Here is a 17,039-nt window from a genome sequence, read left to right as displayed (position 1 = left end):
GAGTGGGATTTCCATAACCATTGCCGTGGCATGAAATGGGAGAATATAGGAGGACTTGTCGATTCACTTGACTTCGGATCGATGGGGTACCTTTGGACGTTGCAGGGGGAAGTGATACGGGAACAAAGTGGAGCATACAGGACCAAGTGAGTGTGTGGTGGTGTACAACGCTGACAATAGTTGTATCGATTGTCTCGACCGCACCAATGTGGTGCAGTCGGCCATTGCGAGACGTGTCTTATCAACGATGCTCACTCAACTTGGTCTGTTCGTCGAAGGGTCAATCGTGGAGAATGTCTTCAACGATGGTGGGTAGCTCATTAGCGGGGACGGCTGACGTCAGTCTGGGCCAACAATGGCGACATGATAAGCTTGTGTTATGCGCATACATCTGCGCTCAAGGGCGACTTCGTCCGAACGGGAAAACGAGACATCACTGGGATGGTAAGTTGTCCGTAACGATCCGAACTGAAATCAGCTTCACGATGGAGTCAGCTCGATCAGTCGCATGTTTTACGGGGCAGTTTCCGACTTCTTTGCCCAAGCCGTGATAACGTTCGTACTGGGTCATCGAAATCTGTCCGTATTTAGCGAGTTCTTGGAGACTTTAACAAGCGCCGATGCGGCTAGTGTGCTCAAGTTCTCCCGGGTCCGAAGCGTGGCAAGTGAGTCAGGAGCGACCCGATGGCGCTGACTTCAGTCGAAACCTGTTCGGCTAGGGTTCTCAGCGATGGCGAAGAGCGGATCGCGGGGTGGACACTGCTCTCGCCGGAGGCTCGCAGCGTGAAGATCAGCTCGGTTCTAGAGGAGAAGATACTGCTTTTGGTGAGTACACACACCGTACAAGGCTTATACAGACCTGTGCTGCAATCTACGTCGTTTCCTTCAATTACTCATTGGAGAAGGTGATGGGATTCACCCGGATACCTCTGGCCTCAATCACATCTATCCAGAAGGGTGAGTCTTGTGAGTTTTCTCAAGCTGACGACAGGTGCATACATATTGTCCACCCTGCAAGAAGCGAGTAGGGATCCGAAAGAGGTGAGTCTTCACTGAAGTAATCGTGCTCACTTGCAGAACGCTGGGTTCCTTGTCAAGTTTTCGCCAACGGACGAGTCGACACGTTATAGCACCTACTCGCTGTGGAACAAGGCGCCAAAATCGGACACTCCTGCACCTTCCACTCCGCTCGCAGCAATCGAACACGCTGAAATCAGTCCCCAACTTATGGAGTATTTTGCGTTCAAAGCTCTACCAGGGCAAACTGGCGATGAAGGCACCTGTCATGAAATGGTGGAACGCATTGTGCAGCAGATTGCGGAGGTGTGTAAACGTGACGACATTGTTGTAGACCAAGACGTTGTGAGGTGAGTCCTGCATTCCGGATTCCACTGACGACAGCCTAACCGAGGCCGAATCTTCCACGACAATCCTCGCGAAGATGGATTATGCGTTCAAACGTTTCTTATGGCTGTGATGCGACATATGGGGAGCCATGCATCACAATGATCTGCCCGATCGTTAACCAAAGTACTCTGTCGCTAGCCAGGTTCTGAGATCTTTGAGTCCTGGGAAAAGACGGCGACAGTCGGCGACATCTGCGGCGAACTCGTGCCCGTCTTGCACCTGACTCATCAGCGCCGTACACGTTGATAGACTTACTTTGAGCATGTGCAAAAGATGTGGAGGAAGCTGGGGTGCTTTTTCGGCGGTAATATCCCTGTTCTTGATGTCGTTGAATGCTTCGACGATCTCCTTTGGACTCAAATCGTCTGCAGCGAGGTCGAGCTCCTTTCCAACCCAATCTTCTGGGTGAATGAAAGCCGCTGCCGATACCATGCCGATGTCACTGGTCGCAATGAGCTTTCGTTTCTTGGGTCCCCAGACTGTAGTGACACAGTCGATCATTGGAGGCGACCAGAAATTGTCCATGAACATGGTGGGATTTATGATCGTGTATCTGATGGGTTGAGCTTTGAGGTAGTCTGCTAGTTGACGTTTGGTCTCGAAACTGATCGTTCAGCTCGAGTTGGCCTGCGATTAGGGCTTACCTTGGAATGGTGGTGTCGTCAAGGCCGGAGAGATCCACGCCGGTGTAGACGATGTGCTCCACTCCTTGCTTGACGCAAAGATCGATGATGGTGCGACCTAAATATTAGCCGCTGAGCTCCAGTCCAGCGACCTACCTTGCTCTAACTCGCCATCTGCGTCGCTATGTTGCATGAGAAACAGCCCATGTACGGAACCATGCTTAAAAAACGCGTCCGGAGTGTCGGGTGCACCAGTGATCAATTTGACACCAGGCAGTGCTCCCAAAGCTTTAGCTTTCTCCGAGTCTGTGTCTCGGGTGACGGCCAGGACATTGAATTGGTTTGTCCCTGAGAGCGCCTGATTAGATTAGCTTGGATCTACGAGAAGGAGACCGACCTTGACAAGCGAACTGCCCTGATTGCCGGTGCTTCCTAGTACTACAATGGTCTTGGACATCTTGAAGGCGACGACGTACCAAGCCAACGAGACATGTTCGGGAGAACAGGCATTCCTCGAGGTCTTAATATACGTCTCGATACGCCCACCGGGGGTCGGTCACCGAGGGACTAACGCGCACATCAACAAATCTCCGCGACAAGGCATGGACTGTCGATCCCTTCTCCATCATGTGTGTACATTACGATGTCGGTGTCTTTGGCGCGGAGATAAGATCAACTCGGCCTCGTGGTTGTCGGAAGTACAGTGCGCAACGCCCTCTGCATATAGGGGAGACCTACGTGGGGTATCGATTTCAACGCACTGGAGTGTGGATCTGAGCGATTCGGCCACAATATCCCGTAAATACGGAGCATGAAAGGAAGAAGCAAGATAACCGCGACAATCTAGGTCGTAGCAGCATGTTGTCCCGCTGATCATCATCAGGACTTTGCTTGCATAATGCGGCGCTCATTACGACTACTGCCATTACTCGATAACGATTTGCCGCTGTTCACTGAGGTCTGCTGTTCATGTCGCTTGCCGCTTGCTCCAATCCTCTCGAATCTTATATGTCTCCCGCGCATCCTGCCAGTCAGCCACACGTCCAACTTGAAAGACTCACCTTCAGAACGTTCAGATCAATCTCCACGACCTCCAGTGCAGCTCCCACGCCACATCCACCGACCCTCCCCCTTAGTGGCGCCCACACTCCACTCCCGCCCATGAACCCCTCCAAGGCATCGCCTCCAGCATTGCACATGACCCAAACAGTTTCCGTCTCAAACGACCGTGCGAGACACAGAGCGGAGACGACGCTCGTTTCGTAATCGGGTGCATGAGGATGGTTGTGAATTAATCTGACGGTCAGTCGACTCGTAGACAGCAGACTCACGGTTCACTATCTGTCGAATACCAGAATGTGGGTACAAAGATGATGTCGACGCCTTGGGATGCGAGTGATTGAGCCGCCGCAGGATGTGACATGTCCCAGCCTAGATTGTCAGCGACAAAGAGCTTCTTCAAGCTCACATATCAAGAGTCCAGCTTTTCCCCATTTCGTATCGAAGACCTGATGATCTTCCTCCCCAGCAGTCAAGTATTTCCTGAGGATCAGCCAGATCTTTTCGCTCCGACCCACCGTTCGGGATGCCACAGGTTCCTCTTCACATATTCCCCTTTCAGCTCTCCAGTTTCATCGACGAAAAACGCCGTGTTCCGCAAAGTCGGCTGCGCATTCTCCTCTGTCGAAGCTGGATTCTGCTGTAGGTATTTGGCCCATTCCAGCTGTGCTGATGTGATCTTGCTGGCTCGTGTTCGACCGCTGTGCAGAGGGATATGTGCGAAAGGAGAGGCTTCTGGAATGGAAGCACCGGATTCTCTTGTCCCGTGAACTATACTCCCCGTGATGCAGACGTTGTGTTCTTTGGCCAACTCGCAGAGATAAGCGGTGAGATGACGGGAAGGAAATGTGAGATACTTTTCGTAAGCTATTGATATCTGCCTCCCTGCTCACCTGTCGACGCTCATTGGTGATACCTTGTAAGAAGTATTCGGGAAAGACGACCACGTCGGCGTTGAGAGCAGCGGCACGTTCAACATACCCAACGGCGTCGATCAAATTCTGGTCCAGAGTTGGAAAGGGAGACGTGGAAAGCGGTTTCTCCAGCTTCGGAGGGCCTTCTGCGGCCGATATGGGGGAAGTCTGCGCCAAGGCTATTCGCATGATGATGATGGGATATGTGATGAATGGCAGAGTTATTGGCGCCAGAAGATCAGCGGAAATAAGCGATCATTGGTCCATACATATGTGGAGACTCCGTAAAAACACGTGACATGCCTTGCTGCTCATACATGGTTTATTAACGCTTGCAGACCCGCCACAATTTGCTCCGAACTCTGTCCCTCCGCCCACCACACTTTGCTGAAGTCTTCAGACTGTGAGTCCTGCAACGAAGCGCTCTGCGGGACCTCGCGTTTCGCTCGTTTCGTCGGCGCACTGTTGTCACCCAGCTTCCTTTTCGTCATATAGGAAAGGTATTCCACCGAATGCGCTTGAGGTTGAGGAATGGAAATCGTGCCGGGAGCTAGAGGTGGACCTGAGAACCACAGCACTTGTCCGCGAGAGTCACGTTCGAACAGGCGTGCTACAATTCAGCAAAGTCAAGCCCTTGCGAAACTCACCAGTATCCAGTGGTAAGGTCTCTTTGATGGCGACCTGTTCCATGACTTGAGGGCCACCCATGATCGCAGCTACCGTTCTGCTAGGGAAGGCGGTGACTGGCGGTGGTGGGTTAGGACGATAGACCGGAGGAGTCGGTGGCGCAGGTGTAGGTGTAGGTGTAAAAGTTGGAACCCTTGATGGTCCAGTCATCGAAGTCGGCGGAGCAACTGTTGCAGCAGACGGAGGCGGGGGCCTGACCACTCGCTCTCTACGTTTCGGCTGCTTCTCCTCTTCATCGTCCTCTTCCTCTTCACCTCCTCCTCCGGGCGCTTTGCGCGGCTCACCAATGAAACCAGGACCGGCGACACCCAATAGAAATGGCGATTTGACTATAGATGGCTCAATATTCCGCTCAAAGGGAACGATGGACATGAAGTCGGTTTGTCGTAATTCCTGTCATTGATCAGTCATTGGCCGCGCTACTCAGACCTACATCAGGAATACAACTGTTCCAGTTTTTAATGCGCACGGTGATGTATTCACGATCGTTGAATCTCGAATGGCACAAGTCTACGATCAGCGTTGTCCTCCGGATAATTACTCACAAAGCGGCCATCCTGGATAGTACTCTCCCGGACGGGGTCGTCCTCGTATGTACTTGACGTAGAACTGCACGGAAATCTTCTCTAGGATGTCTTCCACGGGGTGATCACAAAAGTGGCCCGTTTTGAAAACTTCCCGTTCGAAGAACATCCGATCGGCTGGATGGACAGTCTGACGTTCAGTATAATCGCGCCGTGTATTGAACTCACCTGTTCTGGGCGGTAGTACCAGCAAACAGTGACATGATGTGTACGGTACCCTTTTGTCGGCACAAATGTCTTGAATATCTGCCCGACAATAGGTCTCGTCGGATCATCCGGGTTGATGAGGTGGACGTAGTCACCTATCATCAGCGTAGTTGAAGAGGATGCCACTCACCAACACGATACGACATCCCCTTGTGTCTCGCTTCTTCGGTGAACACACGATCTTTGGTGCCCACCCGGAATGTGGTGATACCAAACCCAACCTCTTCTTCAGCAGCGCCAGCGCGCAGCTCTTGCGTCGTCTCGTGCAGTGATCTTGCGTTTCCCGGACCCGCCGGCAAGGACGCGAACAATGTGGGTGATGGGGCAGGTATCCCAGAAGGCGGTAACGTCATAGGGTATGGCGCGGTGAGAGCGTTATACAAGCGCTGAAGGATAAGAACTTTCCCATATTCCGGGGAACCGTCCGGGAACCACCTTCTGCCTTTCTCGAACAATTTTGACATTTCGAAATCGAAGTCACGCAGACTGGGATACCGGGAGGCATTCGCGGCCGATTCGATAGACGCAAAGGACAGAGGATGCTATGTGTTAGCACGTTCACGGTCGAATGAACCTACCTGGTATGAAAGATAGGGGATGTCTGCAACCGAAGGAATCAAGTCGAGGACTTCCGCGGGATGATGTCCACTACTCGTCAGCGATCATTCTTCCATGGACGCTCACCTTGGACCTCTGTACCCCGCCAGTGCTCCCAGCACCGTTCGCATCCGATGCGGCCACATGCTTGGTCCGCCAGCACTTTTCTCATAATCAGGCGCCCCCTCACCGAACCATCCGCTGCCGGGAATGACAGTCGAGGCGCCGGGAAGAACCGCCTGAGGACCTTGCCATCTGGGTAACGTTGCGTCTCGGGCCGCCATGATCTTCTTATCCGCGTCGTTCTGATTGCGTTGACGGGATTTTTCGGAGGATGTGGGGGATACAGCAGGAAAGCGCGACTGGGATTCACTGCGAGTACGAATCATTGGAGCAGGTGTCAAGGTCGGTGGAGGAGGAGGTGAGAGCTGCGGATGAGGTGCGGACACAGGTCCCGGCGGTGCCGATGCTGGTGTCTCAGATTTGGGTGGTTCGGTTAGAGGTGCGGGCAGTGGCGTAGAGGCTTTGACCGGCTCCGGAAGAGGGGTTGACGACTGGCTTGGGATGGCTGAGGTAGCCCGCTTGCTTTTTCTTCCAGGCTTGACGGGACTGCTGTGATATGGGTCGGGAGAGGTGAAGATGCCGGCTTCCGATCTGATCCTCCATTCGCTGTGTATATGGTCCTACACGTGTGAGCGGAATTGTCTCACTGATCAACTCACCTCCAATCGTTTTGCATCCGCCCAGATCAAGGAATCATCCTCATTATCTGTCGATCAGCTCTGTCCCCACTGAGTCGACTCACAATGTTTGGCATTGAGGAAGACCAAATGAAGTTGCTTGAAGAAAGATTCGGGGTTGAGGTAAGTCTGCGCGACAAGCTGAGTCTGTTCCGACGTCAGTAAGAAGACACAGCCTGGTGTTTGGACTCACCGCTATGTTGTCCAGACATTCTGGCTCTGGAATGGCTTCGTAGTAATCCGCGTACAGCTCTCTATCTGGAAGTTCACGGAAGATATCGGCAAGCTTGCGACTATGATCGACACCAGATCAGCTTGGCCCCTCTGTGACTCCGCGGCATGACAGCTCACGTTCCGTGCTTGGCCTTGTACACTCCTTCCAGCATCTCCTTACATGCTTGCCATTTCTCTTCCTCCATTCCCGTGCCATTGATCAATCCCGGATACGATGATGGGACCGGAGACGCGACTTGACCCACGCGTTGCCGTGATCCACTGGCCTTTCGTGGGGGCATCTTTGGGACGGTCTAGTCGCTAAGGTCAAGTCTGCGATGTAGGGGGCAGACGATCTTTGGGCAATTGCCTCGTTGCCGTCATGCATCAAATCGCTGCTGCTGCTGCTGCTGGTGCATGTGGGATCGGTTTCAGATGATGTTGTTTTTACTGTGCCATGGACAATGGAGATGAGAAACCAATGACGTGGCATTCCTGTCCTGTCACCTTAGATTGGGTGACTATCTTTGTCATCGGCGGCGACAATCACAGAGATGAATGCGGCCATCCCGGCCTCTCACGTCTCCTCTTGTCATTTTCAAGACGTGTGAGATTACATGACTCAGTTGCTCAAACCTATGATCTAGATCATACAACAGATCACTATGCCCACTACAGATCCTCAAGAGAGCCAACAACCTCTCAAGCAGCGGAAACTCAATCGCTCCCTGCCTCAACTGAAACGAAACGCCGCTTGTCTGCCTTGCCGTCGTCGTCGTATCAAATGTGACGCCGGAAAGCCACACTGCTCATCATGTGTCAGGAGCTACCACTTCCTCGCTCGGAAACATCCAGACGAGGAAAGAGATGCAAAGGGGGTTCAATGCTTCTACGACGATGATGGGGTGGTAGGAGACGACGATGAGATGGTGGAAGATGACCACGACTTTCCGAGTGTTCCCAAACGCGGGGCGAAGCGGAAGGACAACGAACAGGAGGACTCACAGCAGGTCATTCAAAGGTTGGAGATGAAAATCGGTGAGTCGTTCCCCACTTCAGAGTCATTGCATCCGCTCACGAAATATACAGCTGAGCTACAACGAGCACTGGAAACATCAACTGAATCGTCAGCGCCGCCCTCATATCAGGGTCCGACGGGATCTGGCAGTGATCTCAGCGAGCCGGCAACCGCTTCCAATTTATGGCCTACTTCGCAGAACCCCGAAGACATCGTCAATCAAGTCTTCGTTTCTGCGACCGGATTCGCTGCCGACATCACTTCGAACCCGATCGGCCTCGATATGGCTTCTGGGCCAGGCGGACATACATTGGGTCCATCAGTCGAGGATGGAATTGATGACGAGGCTGGGAAGATGGGTGGTCCGTTCTTGGATCTCCTGTGGCCGGGGTGGCCTCCTACCTTGCCAACACCTGGTGAGTCAATAGACTCGCATCCCAGTTTCAAGCTGATATGCCACAGCCATGGTTGATCATCTGTAAGTGAAACGGTGCAAGATACCAGCTGACAGCCGCAGTGTCGAGACATTCTTCACTATGGTCCCTTCTGTCCCTCGAGTTCTGCATAGACAAAGCTTCCTTGCACGATTAGCTTTGCCACCCACCCACCCCGACTTCCCACATCGTTCACTGCTCCACGCGATCTGTGCTTGTGCCTCTCGTTATACCGCGGCAGTCAAAGTTCGATCTGTTGCAGAAGGCGTGGAAAAGTATAGCGAGGAGGCCCGGCAATCAGGTGGGAAGGGGATCGACCACACCCCCGGAGAAGACTCTTGTTTTTCGGAGCGTAATGCCCAATACACATTTGCTGCCTTCAAATATGAGCATGTAGGGGGTCAGGGCTTATTTGACATGTTGCAGGCGATGGTGAGTGGTCAACGTTTGTGGTAATCGCTGACTTTTGCCAGGTCATCATTGGTCACTGGGCGCAATCTAATGCTCGGTAAGTCAAATCGGCTGGACGTTGCTGACTTTACTACAGCTGGATTGACGGATGGATGTTAATCGGTGCTGCGACTCGGCTTGTTATCTGTCTTGGTCTGCTCGACGAACGTGCTCAGTCTGATCCTGATATTTCATCATACCGACGGTCTGTACTTGGACCTCCCAAAGACGACGCAGATCGTGAGGCACGAGCCGCAACTCTGTACTACGTGTTGTGTTATGATATAACCTCTGCGTCGTCGTCAGGCTGGTCCGGCACTATGCCGGTAGATGAAATAGTGAGTAAACCGGTGGAGAGCAATTCGCACCCGATATGAGGTTGCGCTGATCATGTATCCAGTTCACCAAGCTGCCGGGGTCTAGGATCGATTTCGATCAAGGCGTGAGTTATGATACCGTGACATGTGCTTATTCATAGTTGTACTTTCCCCACAACCCTCAATCCTACCACAGCCCAGATCTCTTCACAAAGTGAGTGCATGTCACTGGACTTGTGCTTACTTACATAGTCATCCTGTGGTGGATAGTTTTGTAATGTTTATCAAGGGTGGGTCATGGTGTCTAGAGCAAACGCTGAATTTCAGGCAAAATCTTGCTCGGTCGGGCTTGCAAATTCACCCGGAAAAGTCGGAAAATGGACCCACAAGAGCGACAAGTGGCAGCTCAGCTGCCTGAATTTCGTCAGATTGATGGAGACATCGCTGCCTTTGGGTGAGTGGGCCTCCCGATCAGCGCAGTCTGCGCGCTCGGGGAAGCTGCTCGCAGATAAAGGTGGTATGGTCGGCCAGGGCGACAAGGGATCGGCTGTTCGATATAGTTACTAATCGTTCCACAGACTCAGCTTTCCGGCAGCTCTTCGAGATCCAGTCCAATACAGGCAGGGCTACTCGAAAGGGATCGACGCGGATCTGATTGTAGGTGAACGAGACATCGAAATTTGCTGACAGACAGAGCGCACACTTGGTCCCTCACATTGCGGCTATCTTTCTTCATGAGCCTTTCGCGGATCTGGATAACCCTTGGTGTCCATCTACGGTACGACTGCTGAACGAAGCAAGGGCATGCTTGAATATCGTATATCTCATTGTCAGCAGTAGCGCAGATATCTCCTACATGGTGGTGCCAATCACGTCTCGTAAGTTCTGCCGTTTGCTACCATGGGAATCTCCGCTGACTTCATGCGTAGTGTAAGCGGGTCCTCGATGAACAAACAAACTCGTGACTGAAACTCCGACTCTAGCTACCTTTATACAGCTGCGCGCACCTTGATCCTTTTCTATCAGCACGCATTGGCCACTAGTGACATGCAGCTAGCTCAAGTATATAAGTCAGAGATCGGAGTATTCAAGTAAGTGGGACCAACCGAAGCCTATTGCCAACAACTCGCGTTGTTTCGTTCTTATGCTAATTTGCTTACCCTAGAATGGCGTTTTCCACATTATCGACTCGGGTGGCAATGGGCGTGAAACATCTGGCTATGCTGACCATGATGGAGGAGTCCATCGAAAGAGAAAGCAGCCAGTCTGCCTTCACGGGGCCGTTCCGCTGCGATCAAATCATTACGGTCACCAACACGCTCCCTACTTCGGGGGTGTCGAAACACGAAACTCACCCGGACGGGATCATATACACTCAATTAAAGGATGGTCAAGGAGGCAAGAATGCCTGCCAGGAAGTACTGGATCAAAAGCGAGGTTTTGTGGGGTCAAGCTCGAGAAGTGCAAGTCTCAGTGGAGCGAGCAATGGGGGTGGATCCAATGGGCCAAGTCCCAATGATCCGTTGAGCTGGTTAAGCTGGAGTACTGCGGCAAGGGTCACCATGCTCAGTCCCGAGGAGCTCCACAAGGCGGCCGAGTAGGAATTGTGTAGATGCGCATGGATTCGACTACACCATTCACGATGGAACAGCATGCGCTTGAACGCTATCCTTTCTGTAGGCCCGCAGATTGAACCCCAGACGATCGCTCGCTGTGCATTCGCTCAAAACTACGCCAGTCCCATGTTGTATGACAAAGCGAATAATAGGCGCACGGTTTCGGTCAGACGGGCACACTCACGTGGCAGGGTAGCTAGCGTCTGACGTCATTCTCGCTTGTTTCGCGGCCGTAGTCTAGTTACAGTTTAAAAAAAGAGAGAAATCGGAATTAGACAAGATCCGGAAATAGAATGAGACTGGATGTCTTGGCTGCTGCTGGTGGTTTACCGAATAGGATACAAAGCGTCATCTTGACTCCACATGGGTGCATTCGCTTTCCACATGCGAAAACCATGACTCGGCATCCGTTCACCATTCACCATTCACATCACTCACCAATCACAACAGGGATCTGTCTCTGATTGGGGCAAAGAACATCCAGCAATAACACAATGAGCCTTATCTCGAACCGAAATGTACGGGGGGGAACAACTTTGGTATCGTCTGCTTCTCGGTGCCGAACCGAGCTTGCGCATTCCCCCATCTCCATTCCTTGTTTCTATTGATTCGTTCAGTATCATGGAAGGTCACCTGTTGTAGTAACTGAGATCTGATTGGGTGATGAATGATCGTGTATCCACACACCCATGACGCATGGCATGACTGTGGTGTAGCAGTAGTAGCAGTGCAAAGACCACAGAAAAAACCAAGAAAAAAAAAAGCACTTCTTCTCCCTCTCCAACACCGATCGTCCAAGGTCTCTCTCTCCCACTGTCTCAGACACAGATAAGAGAAGCTTGCCTTGATCGGCTCATGTGGTGCATGCTGGTAATGCACAGCAAGTGTGATATATATATATACATTGTTCATTGGAAAAGTTTTCGTCGTCCATGCGAACAGGTATCCCATCGACGTCCGGACGGTTCTTAACCATAACAATCTCTCGTAAACTTTCTTTTTCCCCTTTTCTAGGATTTCTAAGCGAGTGGGATCCGACCTCAACGCTTGCTGCATTTGTTCGCAAGTCGAACCGACCATCAAATTGTCAAGAGAGAGAGATATCTTGCTCTCTCTGGATTGCTTCGAATACCTCTCCCAATCTACATCTACACTTTTCGATCACACGATGGGCATATTCGGCCACAGTGAGAAGGATCAGGTCGATCCGACCGCAAATGGAAATGGCAACACATACGAGATGAAGAAGACTGGAGAAGCCGACACAACGGTCACCGACGCTGGTGCTCACGGCGAGAAGGGCGGTTACAATGGTGACAACCTGATCGTTGACGGTCCAGGTGAGTGCATCTTCCTCTTCTGACCAGGAGTCATGCACGTCTGTCGCTCATTGTTGATCCTCTCCTATGGTACAGCCGCTAATACGGCAGAGGGCGCTGTTCACCGTACTTTGAAACAACGACACATGACCATGATCGCCCTTGGTGGTGCTATCGGTACTGGTGAGTGGTGGTCTTTTGGTCTCGAGTACATGCCTCTCGGAGTCTCATGCTAAGCCCGCACTCCTAGGTCTGTTCTTGGGATCCGGTTCAGCATTGAACAGTGGTGGCCCGGTCGGTGTCTGGTTGGGTTATATCTTCATGGCCTCCATCGTGTGAGTAGACGTATATCAGTAGCAAGCGGACATCACTCAGATCGAATCGACTCCCCACATCCGTCCCAATACCGCACTACTCGCTGACGCTCACGCTCGCCGCTTAACAGTTACGCCATGATGGTTGCTCTCGGTGAAATGGCTGCTCTGTACCCCATCGCTGGTGCCTTCACACACTACTGCGCTCGTTTCGTCGACCCCGCTCTTGGTTTCGCTGTTGGAGTCAACTATTGGTACTCGTACGCTATCACTATCCCCACCGAAATCGTCGCCGCCTCCATCGTCATCTCATACTGGGATTCCACGACGAACGCCGCGGTCTACATCACCGTCCTCATGGTCATGATCTGGTTCATCAACTTCTGGGGTGCCCGAGCTTACGGGGAGGCCGAGTTCTGGTTCTCGGCCATCAAGGTCATCGCCATCGTTGGTCTGATCATTCTCGGTATCATCCTCATGTGTGGTGGCGGTCCTAACCACGACCCAATCGGTTTCCGATACTGGCGTAACCCTGGTCCTTTCAACCACATTTCCATTGATGGTGGGGATGGTATCGTCGAAGGTACATGGGGTCAATTCCTTGCCTTCTGGGATGTCTTTGTTCAAGCCGCCTTCTCTTTCATCGGTACTGAGATCATCGCTACCACCCTCGGTGAGGCCCAGAACCCAAGGAAGACTGTTCCCCGAGCTATTAAGCGAGTGTTCTTCCGACTTCTCTTTTTCTACGTTGGTGGTATCTTCATCATCTCCGTCCTAGTCCCTTACAACGACCCCAACCTGCTTAACGGTTCTTCCGATGCTTCTGCCTCTCCTTTCGTCATCGCCATCAACAACGCTGGTATCAAGGCGCTTCCATCCATTGTAAACGCCGTCCTCCTCATCTCAGCTTGGTCTGCCGGTAACTCTGATCTCTACGCCGCATCCCGAACGTTCTACGCTCTCGCTCTCGAGGGTCAGATGCCAAGGATCTTCCGACGATGCACCAAGCGAGGTCTCCCCATCTACTGTGTTATGATCACCGGTATCTTCGCTGTTCTGGCTTACATGAACACTGGTGGAGATGCTGCTGTCACCGCTTTCAACTGGCTGTACAACCTTTCCGCCATTACTGGTATCCTGACGTGGTGGTGAGTGCTGGTGGCCGCCATTCGGGACTTCCGATCATTTTTGACTGACACTTTATGTTGCTAGGGCTATCCTTCTCGCATATCTTCGATTCTACTACGGTCTGAGGAAGCAGGGTCTCAGCCGAGCTGACTTCCCTTACCGGGCCCCTCTTCAACCTTGGTTGTCGTGGTACGGTTTGATCTTCTTCACCTTGATCGTTCTCGTGAGTTTGGTTTGGTCTCGTTGACTTTGCATGGCCGCGCGCTGACTTGTCCCAGTTCAACGGTTTCACTGTCTTCTTGAAGGGTAACTGGAACGTATCCGACTTCTTCGCCGCCTATATCAGTGAGCACTTTGTGAACTACTTTGTTCGACCTGAGTCTGACCCATTTCTCTAGCTCTTCCCATCTTCTTCTTCTGTTGGTTGGGATGGAAGATCGTGAAGAAGACCAAGATGGTACCTCTTGACCAGATCGACTTCCACTCGGGTCGAAGACAGCTTGATGAGCTCGAAGCTCTTGATGCTGAGAGGTTCAGGGTTGAGACCAAGTACCAGAAAGTCATCAACTTCTTGTTCTAGATTATTGCACCAAACCCTTATAATAATTAGCATACTACGAGATGAAGATGGATGATGAAGACAAGTGATCTGCAAGTCGAATATGGTTGTGCACGGTACGGTCTCCAAGATAATCTTTGCATGTACGGTGGACTGAGCCAACATGGTGCAAATGTCAGTGATCTTGACATGGGTGAGTTTGAGGATCCCGATAAATGACGTTTGTGGTGGTGTTTTTTGGCTGTGTGCTTTGAAGACGATCTTCAAGACGGTCATTCTTTATCATTTACAGTACATTGATTCCTATCGAAACAGCATTGAAATACCCCGCAAGATGTCAATCTCACCACCGTACCCATACCCCGTCAGTAACAGCGAACTCATCTCCGCCCATTCGCTCATCAAGCATTTCGAAGGAGGATATTTCGCTCAAACAGTCGCGATTGAGTCGACCCGTCCCCGTCCTGAGAAGACCGATACCGATACCGACCCCGATAACGACAGCAAGGTCGATAATCCCTCAGTCCCCAGATCTCGAGCTCTGGAAGGAAGAGTACAGATCCCTTCTGGACCTGGAGCAGAACTCCTCTCTGGGGGTCGGAGTCAGAGCGGCGAGGAGAAGGAGAAGGAGAAGGAGAAGAATCGATCGGTCACGGAGCCCAAGATGGATGCGACGTTGATCTACTATCTGCTCAGTCCGGATTCGTATAGAGGTAGAATGCACATGAACTTGCATTCGGTGGGTGTTTGTCCGCTTTCTCCTTTCGCACTCTCTCTCTCTCTCACACACACACACTCCAGTCGCAATTCCGGTCTGACACAAAGATACTGAGCGTTGTCTTCCACCTAACATTGAATTTGTCTGGCGTTGCAACAGACATTCCACCTCCATCACTCCGGTCGAGCACTCTACACCCTCATCCAACCACCCTCCCTTTCTCCTTCTTCTTCTTCTTCACCTTCCCAACCGACCATCCATCGGATCGTCGTCGGACCCAATCCCTCCCTCGGCGAAGTCACGCAGCTCTTCGTCCCTGGCGGATGGTGGAAAGCCTCTGAGATACCGGACGAAGATCTCTTGCTGTTGTCTTCCCCAGAGGCGGAGAGGTCGGGGCTGAAAGACAAGATCGGTTGTTTGATCAGTGAGGTGGTGGTCCCGGGTTGGAATCCGGATCAACATCAATTCATAGATGAGGACAAGGTGAGTCGAGTTTGACACCAACCCCAAGATCATATATCATACCACTCTTCGGTGGGTCGCATGGTGGCTGATGATGAGTATCCATCACCAGCTCAAAGCGACGTGGGGAGGACAACCAGGTTGGGAACAATACACAAAGTATATCAAAGCGCCAGAGGGTCTGGTGTATCCCGACAAGTGACTTGTGAACGGAATGTTATGTCTTTCCGCCAGTTGTAACCTCTCTTCATATCTAATGGACAACTCTATGTATATCTTCTACACCCTGATGTCTCTCCCTCGATCCCCTCTGCGATCAAATTGAAAAACCTACTCCTTCTTTCCCTTCATCCACTCATCTATCTGAGACTGAGGAACGCCATCCAAACGGTGGATGAGATAGTCGACCTATTGCAGTCATCCAAATGTCAGTCCCGCCAGCAAACATCCGCGTCCATATTCGCGGCGCCCTGCTCTCGCTCACCTCGACGTCTTTCGTGAGTGGGATGACCCAATCCCTATACATCCCAACGACCGCAGCGAGATCGATCTTCCCTCTCGAACCCATCTCTTCGTCCGGGACCTCGACGACCCTACCGTCGGCGTCCATCTCACATCCGTAGACCCTCGCCTTGTTGGCGAGTCTCACGAGCAGCTTCGCTTCCACCGCGGGCTTGGTGATGAGTCCCGCTAAGGCTTCTTCGTTCGGCGGGTTGGAAAGGATGTGGGGGATGAAATCGTGTGGAGCAGAGAGGAATTTGCTCTCAGAAACGAACATTCCTACAATGAGGGGGTTATCAGCTTGCCAAGGCCGGATGTGAAGACTGTGTTTCAAACCCACCAAAATGGATCCTTCTGCTCAACGCTTGCAAGACTTCCACATCCCTAGTAGCCGCACTCCCGTAATTCCCATCATCCTCCACGACACCTGGTTTCCCCTTACCAACTCCAGTGATACCAGGAACAATATGTTCGACGTAGAAATTCAAAATGCGAGAGTTGACATTGACTGAAGGATGAGTAGCAGCGGGTTGATATAGCAATGAAGGGAAGTTCTGGGGTTTGATGATCGGTTGAGGGAGTCGGGCAAGTGGTGTGAAAGGGTGTTCGTCGGGGCTGCACGCGAGGGCATTCAGCCTCATGACCTTCAAATTGCGGTAGTCTCTTACTCACCTGGTGAACCGACGTGCTTTGGCTGTATGGACGAACAAAGAACGGCTCAGCCCTGATCTTTTACCATGTCGACCCGACTCACCGTGGAAGCTTTCGGTCTCAAACAAGAACCATTCCAACCAACTTCCGTCGAATCCAATCTCATCCTTGAACGCTCCTGCCTCGTAGATTTTGTGATTGAATGCGAACTGAGCTCGCTCAATGAGTACTGTATATCACAGCGTCCACAGCGTCAGCTTGAGTCTTCTTCAGCTGAGCTTCCCCGGAACAACGTGGGACATGAGTCAACGCGACGTACGGAAGATGATTGTATCCTCCAAACGGATCAGCTGACCCCTGATGTTTTCCAGAGATAAGAGCTCTGGCACATCTGCGCCGCTGGTGAAGTTCATCATGGGCGTTGGGTCCTACAGAGTGACAGAGATACAAGAGCGGGAAGTGAGATGTGCAAGAGAGAAGGGGAAGAAGAAAAAGAAGAGGAAGAAGAAGACGTCAAATCA

General features: G+C 51.9%; 9 protein-coding genes across 9 annotated transcripts; 5 read left to right on the top strand and 4 right to left on the bottom strand.

Annotated features, from left to right (window-relative positions):
- Window positions 1-620: 620 nt before the first annotated feature.
- IAR55_004545 (uncharacterized protein) lies at window positions 621-1,477 on the top strand (the record flags this gene model as incomplete). Its single annotated transcript, XM_066947643.1, has 5 exons — window positions 621-665; window positions 720-825; window positions 992-1,020; window positions 1,078-1,323; window positions 1,442-1,477. 5 exons carry the CDS (start codon window positions 621-623, stop codon window positions 1,475-1,477), a joined length of 462 nt encoding a protein of 153 aa, XP_066802057.1.
- Window positions 1,478-1,521: 44 nt separating this feature from the next.
- On the bottom strand, window positions 1,522-2,487 carry IAR55_004544 (uncharacterized protein; the record flags this gene model as incomplete). The annotated part of the gene is made up of 3 exons (XM_066947642.1): window positions 1,522-1,988; window positions 2,052-2,148; window positions 2,428-2,487. The coding sequence occupies 3 exons, from the start codon at window positions 2,485-2,487 to the stop codon at window positions 1,522-1,524; spliced, it is 624 nt and encodes a 207-aa protein (XP_066802056.1).
- A 510-nt stretch (window positions 2,488-2,997) lies between these two features.
- IAR55_004543 (uncharacterized protein) lies at window positions 2,998-4,192 on the bottom strand (the record flags this gene model as incomplete). Its single annotated transcript, XM_066947641.1, has 4 exons — window positions 2,998-3,033; window positions 3,092-3,326; window positions 3,608-3,753; window positions 3,983-4,192. 4 exons carry the CDS (start codon window positions 4,190-4,192, stop codon window positions 2,998-3,000), a joined length of 627 nt encoding a protein of 208 aa, XP_066802055.1.
- A 122-nt stretch (window positions 4,193-4,314) lies between these two features.
- IAR55_004542 (uncharacterized protein) lies at window positions 4,315-7,333 on the bottom strand (the record flags this gene model as incomplete). The annotated part of the gene is made up of 8 exons (XM_066947640.1): window positions 4,315-4,565; window positions 4,651-5,019; window positions 5,236-5,391; window positions 5,612-5,967; window positions 6,166-6,724; window positions 6,884-6,965; window positions 7,012-7,111; window positions 7,170-7,333. The coding sequence occupies 8 exons, from the start codon at window positions 7,331-7,333 to the stop codon at window positions 4,315-4,317; spliced, it is 2,037 nt and encodes a 678-aa protein (XP_066802054.1).
- A 363-nt stretch (window positions 7,334-7,696) lies between these two features.
- IAR55_004541 (uncharacterized protein) lies at window positions 7,697-9,937 on the top strand (the record flags this gene model as incomplete). The annotated part of the gene is made up of 7 exons (XM_066947639.1): window positions 7,697-8,069; window positions 8,121-8,465; window positions 8,512-8,527; window positions 9,031-9,271; window positions 9,334-9,375; window positions 9,679-9,704; window positions 9,829-9,937. 7 exons carry the CDS (start codon window positions 7,697-7,699, stop codon window positions 9,935-9,937), a joined length of 1,152 nt encoding a protein of 383 aa, XP_066802053.1.
- Window positions 9,938-10,106: 169 nt separating this feature from the next.
- Window positions 10,107-10,851, top strand: IAR55_004540 (uncharacterized protein; the record flags this gene model as incomplete). The annotated part of the gene is made up of 3 exons (XM_066947638.1): window positions 10,107-10,132; window positions 10,234-10,341; window positions 10,416-10,851. 3 exons carry the CDS (start codon window positions 10,107-10,109, stop codon window positions 10,849-10,851), a joined length of 570 nt encoding a protein of 189 aa, XP_066802052.1.
- A 1,183-nt stretch (window positions 10,852-12,034) lies between these two features.
- On the top strand, window positions 12,035-14,207 carry IAR55_004539 (uncharacterized protein; the record flags this gene model as incomplete). Its single annotated transcript, XM_066947637.1, has 7 exons — window positions 12,035-12,206; window positions 12,282-12,368; window positions 12,436-12,520; window positions 12,631-13,647; window positions 13,712-13,850; window positions 13,906-13,972; window positions 14,026-14,207. The coding sequence occupies 7 exons, from the start codon at window positions 12,035-12,037 to the stop codon at window positions 14,205-14,207; spliced, it is 1,749 nt and encodes a 582-aa protein (XP_066802051.1).
- Window positions 14,208-14,520: 313 nt separating this feature from the next.
- Window positions 14,521-15,568, top strand: IAR55_004538 (uncharacterized protein; the record flags this gene model as incomplete). Its single annotated transcript, XM_066947636.1, has 3 exons — window positions 14,521-14,925; window positions 15,064-15,387; window positions 15,479-15,568. The coding sequence occupies 3 exons, from the start codon at window positions 14,521-14,523 to the stop codon at window positions 15,566-15,568; spliced, it is 819 nt and encodes a 272-aa protein (XP_066802050.1).
- A 128-nt stretch (window positions 15,569-15,696) lies between these two features.
- Window positions 15,697-16,931, bottom strand: IAR55_004537 (chorismate mutase; the record flags this gene model as incomplete). Its single annotated transcript, XM_066947635.1, has 6 exons — window positions 15,697-15,774; window positions 15,851-16,146; window positions 16,208-16,482; window positions 16,540-16,561; window positions 16,622-16,747; window positions 16,838-16,931. 6 exons carry the CDS (start codon window positions 16,929-16,931, stop codon window positions 15,697-15,699), a joined length of 891 nt encoding a protein of 296 aa, XP_066802049.1.
- Between the last annotated feature and the right edge of the window lie 108 nt (window positions 16,932-17,039).

This window comes from Kwoniella newhampshirensis, chromosome 8, assembly GCF_039105145.1.
Source record: "Kwoniella newhampshirensis strain CBS 13917 chromosome 8, whole genome shotgun sequence".
NCBI lineage: Eukaryota > Fungi > Basidiomycota > Tremellomycetes > Tremellales > Cryptococcaceae > Kwoniella > Kwoniella newhampshirensis.
Note: the sequence above shows the minus strand (reverse complement) of the source record. Positions and strands in the feature narration are given on the sequence as shown.